Raw genomic sequence first — 12,044 nt, 5'->3', positions numbered from 1 at the left:
GAAATGGGGCTTTATTCCAGGAGAAGACAGGGGTCAAGGGGTAACATCCATTTGTGGGGCAGAGCAGAGGGAGATTTATCCTGCATTTAACTGTCACCACCCAGGACACTGTCAGAAAGAGAGAGAAGCGAGACAGAGAGAGAGATAGAATGAGAGTGTCTGGGTTTGTGTTTGAGTGAGAGAGAGAGAGGGAGGGAGGAACATCTGAGACAGTGTGAGATATGTGATGAAACCAAAAGAGAGGTAAAGGGAGGTCGTAATGGTGAAGTTGAGGGATAAAGAGAGAGAAACAAGATGTGAGACAGTGTGACTGATAGGGATGGAGAGAGACAAAGAGATAAGGTGAGAGAGAGAGAGAGTGAGAGATAGGATGGGTGTGAGACTAAGCATGAAGAGAATTGACAGAGAGGGTAGGGTGGAGTGTGTGTGTGAGAGAGAGAGAGAGAGAGAGAGAGATGAGTATGGGTAGGTACAGAATGATAGAGAGGGAGGGAGAGCGACTGTAGATTGGGATGTAGAGAGGGAGGGAGAGAGACAGAGGGAGGAATATAGAGGGAAAGATAACAGTTGGAGGCTTTTAATTGAAGTGAGAGAGGGAGCGAGTGACAGAGACAGAGAGATGGAGAAACAGAGATTATGAAATGGAGTGAGCAATCATCAGTGAGTTGGAGGGAGTGACTATGAGACAAGAGTGTGAGAAAGAGAGAGAGAAAACATGAGCGATTAACAGTGGGGGAGAGAGTGGTGGAGAGAAAGATGTGGCAGATGTGAGACAGAGAGAGAGGGACATGTCCTGGTCACCACATTCTCGGAAGGATGTGATTGTACCTGAGAGGGTACAGGGGAGATTTCCCAGGATGCTGACTGAATCTGAGCTTTGAGAAAAGATTGGAAAGGTTGGGGTTGTTTTCCTTGGAGCAGTGACGGCTGAGATGGGACCTGATAGAGAGGGATAAGAATATTCGGAGCAGTGATAGGGTGGGTAGGAAGACACTTTTTGCATGAGACAAGGACTCAGTAACCTGGGACAGAGATTGTAGGTAACACAGACATGGACACATAGAAACTGCTGCAGGAGTTGGCCATTCAGCCCTTTGAGCCTGTTCTGTCATTCAGTATGATCATGGCTGATCCTCTATCTCAAAGCCATATTCGTGCTTTCTCCCTATTCCCTTCATGCTGTTAAAATGCAAACAATTATCTCTCTCTTTTTCTTGAATATATTCAGTTCCTTATCCTCCACAGCCTTCAGTGAAGAGAATTCCACAGGTTGACCACCCTCTGAGTGAAGAAATGTTTCCTCATCTCAGTCCAAAAATGGACTACCCTGTATCCCCCTGAGACTGTGTCCCCTGGTTCCAGACTTCCCAACCAGGGGAAACCTCGTCCCTGCCCAGCCCTGTTAGAATTTTATACATCCATCTGAATTCGAGTGAGTCCAAGCCCAGTCGAGTTCGAGAGAGAGAGGAGAATTGAGGAGAAATGTTTTCAACCAGAGGGTGGTGGGAGTCTGGAACTCACTGCCTGAAAGGCTGGTTGAGTCACAAACTCTCGTGACAGTGGAGCAGTGATTAGATATTCCCTTGTGTTGCTGCAGACTCCAGGATAATGGACCAAGAGCTGGAGGATGAGATTAGTGTCATCAGATCTTTCTTTAACAGCACAGATACAATGGGCCAAATGGCCTCATTCAGTGCTGTTCACATCAATGATTCTCTGAGAGAGAGAGAGAGAGAGAGAGAAGAGGAAGTGTGAGGGACTGACATGGCCCTCCCTGCCTGATGCCATTTACATACTGAGGAACACCCAGTCAGACTCTCACAGGCTGCAGCTTTATAAAGCAGAGCCCAGTGAAGGGAGAGTTTATTAGGAACCAGGCACAGGGACAGGAGCACACACCATGATTTCACACATCCAGCTGATCTGGCCCCTGGCATTCTGTGTCGCAGGTACAAATCTCTCTCCTTCCACCTTGAATCTTTAGCTGCTCTCCATTTCACTCCAATTCCACTGACTTGTGATTGAAGGGAAAATGCTGAAACCAGAGGAATGCTCAGTGTCTCCAACAATCTCTCATTTGACAGGCTCTTTCTGTGACAGTTCTGACTTCACTGTGTTTCTCTCTGATCCCTCAGGTATCAGTGGGGACATCACCATGACCCAGTCTCCTCCGGTGCTGTCAGTGGGACGGGGCCAGACCGCAACACTCACCTGTACGGCCAGTCAAAGCATTAGCAGCTCCCTTGATTGGTACCAACAACGAGAAGGTCAGAAGCCCTCTCTCCTGATCTATTATGCAACAAATCGATTCACAGGAGTCTCCGATCGATTCACCGGCAGTGGATCAGGGACCAGTTTTACCCTGAAAATCAGCAACGTTCAGAATGAGGATGTCGCTGACTATTACTGTATGCAGCATAGCAGCTGGCCTTTACGTTCGGTAAAGGAACCAAGCTCAGACTGAGTAAGTAAACCTCAATCCAATGTTAGTAACCCTGTCAATACTGAAACACACTTTCTAAAACACAAATGCTGAATTGTTGACGGTGTTAGTAGGGAGCTGCAGTGAATGAAATGGTTGATTGAAGAGCACTGTGTCTAACAGCGTATCCACCTGTATTTCTTTAGTTCCATTGCCCCCTTTAAAAGCAAGATATAAGTCAGTAAGTTTTACTCACCGTGTGGAGGAGCTCTGTCCATTTGCAGCCTGTGGTCCCATTCCTGCAGCATGGAGTGAAATCAGTGAGTAGCCTCCTGCCAGTCTCAGTGTGACGGACACGGGTAGAGTTTGATGTGAGCTCTGGCTCCCTGTCCCAGTCTCTGATCTCACTGACCACAGCAGCAGCAGCAGCACAGTGAGACACCGAGCTCCCACCTCCCCCAGCTTTAACTCTGCTCAATCACACAATCAGAGAATTGTTACAGTGCACAAGGAGGCCATTCTGTCCATCCTGTCTGTACTGGCTCTCCGAATGAGCAATTCACTGAGTGTCATTCTGCTGCCTTCTCCCTGTCACCTGCACATTGTTCCTTTTTGAATAATAGTCTCATTCCTTTTGGAATGTTTCAATTGAAGCTGCCTCCACCACACTCTCAGGCAGTGCATTCCACACCTTAACCAAACACTACCTGAAAATGTTGTTCCCTATCTCACTTTTGTTACTTTTCCCAATTATTTTCAATCCATGGCCTCTCCCTCTCAATTATTTCTCAGTTGGGAACATTTTCTCCCTATTTACTGTGTCCAGGCCCCTCCTGGTTTTAATTCCTCGAACAAATCTCCTCTCAGCCTTCTCCAAAGAAGACAGTCCCAAATTCTCCAATCTCTCTTCATAACTGATGTTCCTCATCCCTGAAATGATCTTTGGGAATTTCTTTTGCCATTTCTACAAAACGTCACCTCCTTCCTGATTTATTCACATTTTCTATGACCCTCATGATTTTATAAACCTCTATAAGGTTTATAAGTCACTCCTCAGACTCTTACGCATCAGAGTAAAAAGTCTCAGCTTTTCCAGCGTCTTATAGTCATGGAGTCATACAGCGTGGAAACAGACCTTTCAGTCCAACTTGTCCGTGGTAACCAGATATCCTAAATGACCTCATCCTATTAACCAGCATTCGGCTTACATCCCTCAAAACCCTTCCTATCCGTGTACCCAACCCAATGTGTTTTAAATGCTGTAATTGTATCTGCCTCCAACACTTTCTCTGGCAACTCGATCCATACACATACCACCCTCTGTGTGACAAGTTACCGCTCAGATCCCTTTTGAATCTTTTGCCTCTCGCCTTAAACCTATGCCCTCTTGTTTTGGACTCCCTTTCCAAAGGAAAAGACCTTGGATATGCAACCTGTCCATGCCCCTCATGGTTTTATACACATCTATAAGGCCATCCCTCAGCCTTGAATGCTGCAGGAAAAATAGCCACAGTTTCATCAGCCTTTCCCCGTAGCTCAAACCCTCAAATTCCAGGCCATGTCCTTGTAAATATTTCCTGCAGCTTTTTAAGTTTAACAACATCCTTCCTATCGCAGAATGATCAGAATTGTTCACATCATTCCCAAAGTGGCCTCACCAATCTCCTGTACAGCTGCACCATGATGTCCCAACTCCTGTACTCAATGCAGTGACCAATAAAGGCAAGCGTACCCAACACCTTCTTCATCACCCTGTCTACCTGTGACCCCACTTTCAAGGAATAATCCACCTGCATCTTCACCCCTAGGTTTCTTTGTTCAGCAACACTCCACAGGGCCCTCCCATTAACTGTATAACTCCTGCCTTGGTTTGCCTTTCCAAAATGTAACATCTCGCATTTAACTAAACAGAACTCCATTTGCTACACCTCTGCCCATTGCCCCATCTGATCAAGATCCCGCTGTACCCTGAGATGAATTACTTCACTATCCACTATCACGCCAATTTTGATGTCATCTACAAACTTACTGTAACTCCTATATTCACATCCAAATCATTTCTTTAAAAGACAAAAGCAGTGAACCCAGCACCAATGCTTGTGGCACACAGCTATTCACAGATTTCCAGTCTGAAAAACAACCCTTTACCAACACTCTCTGTCTCCTATCTTCAATCCAATTTTTTTACCCCAATGGCTCACTCCCACTGGATCCCATGTGGTCTAACCTTGCGAACCAGTCTATCATGTGGAACTTTGTCAAACACTTTGCTAAAGTCCATATAGACAATGTTTACTGCTCTGTCTTCATCAATCTTCTTTGTCACTTCCTCAATCAAATTCAGGAGACATGATTTTCTATGCATAAAACCACATTGATTATCCAAAGAACGTAAATCCTAACCCACAGAATCCACTCCAACATCTTACCCAGCACTGACATCAGGCTCACTGGTTTATAGTTCCCTGGCTTTTCCTTACAGTCTTTCTCAAATAATGGCATAACATTATTCCCGCCTTAGGCAACCGACTGTGTGGAGTTTGCACATTCTCCCGGAGTCTGCTTGGGTTTCCTCCGGGTGCCCTGGTTTCCTCCCACAGTCAAAAAATGTGCAGGTTAGGTGAATTGGCCATGCTAAATTGCCCGTAGTGTTAGGTGCAGGGGTAAATGTAGGGGAATGGGTCTGGGAGGGTGTGCTTTGGGGGGTCGGTGTGGACTTGTTGGGCCAAAGGGCCTGTTTCCACACTGTAAGTAATCTAATCTAATCTAATCTAATTAGCCAACCTCTCTGGTTCTCTAGCACCTTACCCATGGTTGTCAGTAATACACATATCTCAGCAAGGGGCCCAGCAATCTCTTCCCCAGTTTCCCACACTGTTCTGGGATACACATGATCAGGTCCTAGGGTTAATCTACCTTTATGTGTTTTAAGATCTTTTGCATCTCCTCATTTGTGTGTGGTCTCTTTTCAAGTCATCACTATTTTTACAAATTCCCTAGCTTTCTCCATAACAAATACTGACCTGAAATATTTGTTTGGGATCTCACCCACGTCTTGTGTCTTACCCAAATATAGCACTCACATTTATCTGAATTAAACTCCATCTGCCATTCCTCAGCCCACTGGCCCAGTTGGTCAAGATTCCATTGTATTCTTAGACAGCCTTCTTCGCTGCCACTAATTAGATTAGATTCTCTACAGTGTGGAAACAGGTCCTTCGGCCCAACAAGTCCACACCGATCCTCCGAAGAGTAACCCACCCGGACCTATTTCCCTCTCTGTAAATCATCTAACACTATGGACAATTTAGCATGGACAATTCACCTGACCTGCACATCTTTGGACCATGGGAGGAAACCAGAGCACTCGGAGGAAACCCACGCAGACATAGGGAGAATGTGCAAACTCCACTCACCCAAGGCTGGAATTGAACCTGGGACCCTGGTACTGTGAGGCTGCAGTGCTAACCACTGAGCCACCGTGCTGCCCCACCGGAACCATCACAAAGCCACCGATGCCTCCTGAAAATTCACCTGAACACACTCTCGCAACTCTGGCCCCTCTCTGCCCATTACACTGCTGCTACCCCAAACTATATTCAGAAACTAAAGACCCCTATTCTCAACATTCTCATCAGGATTCTGAACTGAATCCTGGTTGGAGAGTGGGATGCACTCAGGGGACTTTTGGACTGTCTGCTGCTTCCCCATTCCCTCTCTCCCTGCATATTCTGAAGCTGCAGAGTGACCACATCTAGAAACGTGCTCTCCACGGAGCTCTCAGCCTCACGGACGTTCCTCACTGACACCAGCTGCTGCTCAAGCTCCGAAACCCGGAGTTCCAACTGCTGTCACTGACCTCACTTCCTGTGCTCATGGTATTCCAGGACCGGGGAAACATTCTGAAGTTCCCACATGGATGCACACTCTTTCCACTCTTGGATTATCTCTTTGCAGAGTTCTGATGACAAACAGCTACAGCAGGGCTCACAGTCCAGTGGGTTCAGTGTTCCGGGGTTTTGGGGAAATTCTCCAGAAGACTTTAAGTAATAGGCGCAGAAATCAGCCATTCAGCCTATGGAATCTGCTCTGCCATTTGACCTTGGCAGATATGCTTCTCACCCCCATTCTCCTGCCTACTCCACAGGAACATTCTATCCCCTTTACAAACATGAACCTATCTATCTCTGTCTTTAATACACTCAGTGACTTGGCCTCCCTACCCTCTGTAACAATGAGTTCCACAGATTCACCACCCTCTGGCTGAAGAAATTCCTCCTCATTTCAGCTCGAAAGGGTCGGCCCTTCATTCTGAGGCTGTGCCTTGGTTACCTCGTCTCTCCTGTTTTTGGAAACATCTTCTCCACATCCACTCTATCCAGGCCTATCAGTATTCTGTAAATTTCAATAAGGTCCCTCCTCATGCTTCTAAACTCCATTGAGTACAGACCCAGAGTCCTCAACAATGCCTCATATGACAAACCCTTCATCCCCAGGATCATTCTTGTAAACCCCTCCAATGCCAGCACATTGTTTCTTACAATATGGATCCTAAATCTGCTCACAATATTCCAAATTCAGTCTGACCAGAGCCTTACACAGCCTCAGCAGTACATCTCTGCCCTTGTATTCTGGCACTATTGAAATGAATGCAAACATTTCATTTTCCTTCCCAAGCACAAACTGCATCTGCCTGTTAACCTTAAGAGAAACCTGAATAAGGTTTGTGCTTTAGATCTCCAAAGGCGTTCCTTATTTAGAAAATACCTCCACACCCTGACTCCATTGGTGATGATCTTTCAGGAATCAATGTCCCCACAATCTCCTCGGTGATCTCCTTAAGAACACACTGGTGTAATTCATCCAGTCTGGGTGAGTTATCCACACTCAGACCTTCCAGCTTCCCCAGTACCTCCTCCTTAGTGATGGCCACTACACTCACCTCTGACCCCTGACAGTCTTGAAGTACTGGGACACTGCTGATGTTTTCCATTGTGCAGACTGATGTCATGTATGTATTCAATTCCTCGGCTTTTTCTTCATTTTCCTATTATTCTTTTTCCAATGTCTATTTCTGCCTCCCTCTTCCTTTTTATATATCTGATGAAACTCTTGCGATCTTCTTTTATATTACTGGTTCGCTTTCTCCCACATTTCACCTTCTGTCCCCTGAATGTTTTTTTTTAAGTTATCCTCTACAAGTTTTTAAAGACTTCCTAATCCTCTGGCTTCCCACTATTTTCCACCACATTGTATGCATTTTCCTTTTGTTTTTATGCTGTTCTTGACCTCCCTCATCAGCCATGGTTGCCTTGTCCACCCCTTAGTCTGTGCCTTCTTTTTCAGGATGAATTCCTGCTCTGCTTCCTGAATTACCCCCAGAAGCCCTGCTATTTGCTGCCCCACCATCTTACCTGCTCGGCTCCCTTTCCAATCAACTCTGGCCAGCTCCTTCCTCATGTCTTTGTCGTTCCCTTTACTCAATTGAAATCTTGTTCCATCTGATTGCAGCTTCTCCCTCTCAAACTGCAGGGGGAATTCTATCGTATTATGGTCACTTATCCAGAGGGATACTTTCATTTTCAGCTCACTAACCAAGTTTGCCTCATTACCCATCACTGAATCCAAAACTGCCTGTTCCAAATGATCAACCACAAGCTGTTTCAAAAACCATCTCATAGACATTCCATGAAATCCTTTTGTTGAGATGCTCTACCCAGTCCACCTATCCATTGAAGTCTGCATAACATTTTGTATTTGGCTTTTCTGTCTCCAGTTCCAAACTTCCAGCTCAGCACTGTCTCCATAACTTGTCCTACCTGCCTATCTTCTTTTGCACCTATCCACTCCACCCTCCCACCCCCTATTGTACTTAACTATTGTCCTCTATGCTACTTTGTCCGCAGCCCCACCCTCCTCTCATTTTTCTCTCCACCCTTCAGGCTGTCTGCCTTTATTCCTGATGAAGGGCTTTTACCTGAAATGTTGATTTTCCTGCTCCTCGGATGCTACCTCAACTGCTGTACCAATCCAGCACCACTCTAATCTAGAATCTGGTTTCCAGCATCTGCAGTCATTGTTCTTACCCTTTTCTGTCTCCTGATTGATTTTCTTCCCCACACCCTGGTTACTGCTTGGAGACCTGAACATAACTTACATCAGATTCTTTATTTCTTGGGTTCCTCAACTCTGCCCACACAGATTCTACACCTTCTGACTGTATCATTTCTTGCTATTGATTTAAAGTCATTTCTTACTAACAAGCCAACTCTTCCCCCCTGCCCATCTCCCTGTCCTTTTGATGGAAATGTATCCTTGGATATTTAGTTCCCAGCCCGGATCCCCTTACAGCCATGTCTCTGTGATACCCACAACATCGTACCTGCCAGTTTCAATCTGCACTACAAGCTCATTGTGTATATTGTGTGCATTTAAGTACAACACCCTCAGTCCTGCATTGACTGCCCTCCTTCCCATCATTGTCCTCTTATCTGCTGTGCTTTACGTTCGATACCTGATCCTTTCCACACTCTCTGTCCTTTTACATCTTCTAGAATCTTGAATAATCTCTCCAGAGCCCTCCTCCACTTTAACTAGTTTAAATTCCTTGGAAACTCAATTTATAAGACCATAAGACCATAAGACATAGGAGTGGAAGTAAGGCCATTCGGCCCATCGAGTCCACTCCGCCATTCACTCATGGCTGATGGGCATTTCAACTCCACTTACCAGCGTTCTCCCCGCAGCCCTTAATTCCTCGAGACAACAAGAATCTATCAATCTCGGCCTTGAAGACATTTACCTGGATTTGTGACATCATTTTTCTCCCTTACTCGAAATGTTTCGTGCATTTAGACACAAAGTCTTTAAGTTTGATCTATTATTGATTTCCCTGCACTTTTATGATCCCTTTGATATTCAAAACTCCTGTCCCTTCCTTTTATTTTCTGGTAACAATCAATCCCATCACTAACTACAATCCTACCTTCTCCTTTCCCTTCCGTTTTCTCAATTTCCATCCAACTGAACCAAATTACTTTCTCTTTGGGTTGAGTTCAGGACAATATTTATCCTTGAACCAAAATCATGAAGAATGCTCTTTGATCTCATTGCTTCCAGTGGGATCTTGCTGTGTAGAAATTGTCTGCCCATTCCTGAAATTGCAAAATTGACTGGTTTTCAAACAAAATGTAAATGTTTTGGGAGAGCCTGAGGTGCTGAGGGCTTGACTGAAACACAATTAGAGTCACAATTAGAAACAGACTCTTTGATCTGACTCATCCATGCCAGCCACAGAGACATAGAGTCATAGAGTCAGAGAGATGTACTGCACAGAAACAGACCCTTCTGTCCAACTCATCTATGCCGACCAGATAAACTAAATTAATCTAGTCCCATTTGTCAGCATTTGGCCCATATCCTTCACTCTGAGCAAAATATCTTCTTGTTTCATTTGATCAATGCCCCTCATGATGTTAGAAACCTCGATATGGTCATCCCTCAGCCTCCAGCGATCCAGGGAAAATAGCCTCAGCCTATTCAGCCTCTCCTGATCGCACAAACCCTCCAACTTGGCAACATCCTTGGAAATCTTTTCTGAACCATTTTAATGTTCCCAACAATGTTCCTAAAGCAGGAAGGCCAGAATTCCACACAGTATTCCAAAAGGGGCCAAACTGATGTCCTGTACAGGTGCAACAGCTCCCAACTCCAATACTCAATGCATTGCCCAATAAAGGAAAGCATGCCAAATGACTTCGTCACCCCCCTACCTACCTGCAACTCCACTTTCAAGGAACTAATCTTTTTTGGGATGAATTGGGAGTCTTTCAGTTGTACTTTTCCTAAGCACCCTGTTCAGAAACAAACTTCTTGCTTTCACTCGCAACTAAAAATCAGATAAAGGAGGTGATGATTTAATGGTACTATTGCTGAGCTGTTCATCCAGAGATCCAGATTAATGTTCTGGGGGCCAGGGTTAGAATCCTGCCGCAGCAGATGGTGGAATGTGAATTCAATTTTTAAAATCTGCAATTAAGAGTCTAATGATGACCATGAAACAATTGTTGATTGTCAGGAAAAAAACATCTGATTCCCTGATGTCCTTTAGGGAAGGAAACTGCCATCCTCACCATGTGACTCCAGACCCACAGCGATGTGGTTGACTCTAAATTGCCCTCTGGGTGATTAGGGATGGGCAATGAATGCTGATCCTAGCAGTGACACTCACATCCCAAGAAGCAATTTGAACAATGCCTGTTCTTTACTGGGGTTTGTTAGGTATTGGCTACAAATGTTCAAATGGATTGTCTTGCCAGTGAATGTTCAGAGAGTTAAAATCCCTTCGAATAACAGGGATTAAAATTGTTTCTCTTGTCTTTCAGGTGGTGACAACTCTCAGCCCAAGCTGACCCTGCTGCCCCCCTCCCCGGAGCAGGTCAATGCCAAGGGCACTGCCACCCTGGTGTGCCTTGCCAATCACTTCTATCCCGATGAGCTGGAGGTGCAGTGGAAGAAGGACGGTGCAGTCATTTCAGACGGGGTTCAGACCAGCAACTACCTGCGAGCTTCGGACAGCACCTACAGTGTCAGCAGCCTGCTGACCCTCTCTGGGTCTGACTGGGAGTCCGACGCTCGCTTCTCCTGTGCCCTCACCCACGTGACCCTCCCCTCTCCCCTCAGCAAGAGCATCAGGAGATCAGAATGTGTGTAGAGTATCGGAGACAGTCCACAGAGGAGACACAACTTTAAATAGAACAGGGCTGAGCTGGCAGGACAAAGGTCATTGTCAGCACTGAATTTCAACTCTCTTCCTTCTCAGGACCGGCTCAGAGACATTTCTGAGGTTCAGGGGTTATGGCATGTCATTGGGACAGAGTAGACAGAGCTTTACGCTGTGTCAAACCCCATGCTGTCCCTGTTCTGGGAGTGTTTGATGGGGACAGAGTTGACTTGAGATGCCAAGTAAAATCTCTTGAAGTTGCTAAAGAGCTGTACAAAGCAATGTGAACCTCAGAAGTCTCTGTTTCAGTAAACCAGATCTCCTTCCTGCTCAGTCGCCAGTTCCAATTTAAGGTTTTGTCACTGTTTGAAGGGACAGGGTTCTCGTGCTATTGAGAAAACCTCCACAAGTGTTTTCCTCAAGCTCCATTGTGGCTGTGAATTTGAGCAGCTTCCTCTGTCTGGGCTGTTAATTGCTGACTGTTTTCTGTCAATGTCAATCTGGAAAAGGGAATAAAGATGAAGAAGATTCAGTCTCTGTGTCCTTTGGAGATTGACCACTCCATTCAGCTGATTGGCTACATTTCAGCATGGCATTGTCACAATTGGCTATTCGCCTGTCAATCAATGACACATCCGTTGTAGAGGATACTGACAGCCAATCATCAATCACTTTCAAATGATCCCTTTGATCTGGAATCATTGGAGGTTACAAGATTCCAAACAGATTTCCATTAATGACCACCTGGACCATCTCTGACACCTCCCTCCCCTTCCTGGACCACTCCATCTCCATTAATGATGACCCACTTGACACTGACATTTTTTACAAATCTACCGACACCGAGGGTTCCACCTCTTCCCAACCTACCTCCTGCAAAAATGCCATCCCGTATTCCCA

The 12,044-nt window shown here is 45.6% G+C and overlaps 1 protein-coding gene across 1 annotated transcript; it reads left to right on the top strand.

Annotated features, from left to right (window-relative positions):
* The first annotated feature begins 1,894 nt into the window (after window positions 1-1,894).
* On the top strand, window positions 1,895-11,604 carry LOC132818904 (immunoglobulin kappa light chain-like). The gene is made up of 4 exons (XM_060830041.1): window positions 1,895-1,949; window positions 2,136-2,453; window positions 2,629-2,663; window positions 10,821-11,604. Exons 1-4 carry the CDS (start codon window positions 1,901-1,903, stop codon window positions 11,133-11,135), a joined length of 717 nt encoding a protein of 238 aa, XP_060686024.1. The 5' UTR covers window positions 1,895-1,900; the 3' UTR covers window positions 11,136-11,604.
* Window positions 11,605-12,044: the final 440 nt, after the last annotated feature.

This window comes from Hemiscyllium ocellatum, chromosome 9 (assembly GCF_020745735.1).
Source record: "Hemiscyllium ocellatum isolate sHemOce1 chromosome 9, sHemOce1.pat.X.cur, whole genome shotgun sequence".
NCBI classification, from domain to species: domain Eukaryota; kingdom Metazoa; phylum Chordata; class Chondrichthyes; order Orectolobiformes; family Hemiscylliidae; genus Hemiscyllium; species Hemiscyllium ocellatum.
The sequence above is the reverse complement of the archived record's forward strand: the minus strand, read 5'-3'. Positions and strand labels throughout refer to the sequence as shown.

Coding starts and splice junctions, on each gene's coding strand:
- LOC132818904 (XM_060830041.1), top strand. CDS start 1,901: ATGATTTCACACATCCAGCTGATCTGGCCCCTGGCATTCTGTGTCGCA. Junction 1,950..2,135: donor CCTGGCATTCTGTGTCGCAG/GTACAAATCTCT, acceptor CTGATCCCTCAG/GTATCAGTGGGGACATCACC. Junction 2,454..2,628: donor ACGTTCGGTAAAGGAACCAA/GCTCAGACTGAG, acceptor GTATTTCTTTAG/TTCCATTGCCCCCTTTAAAA.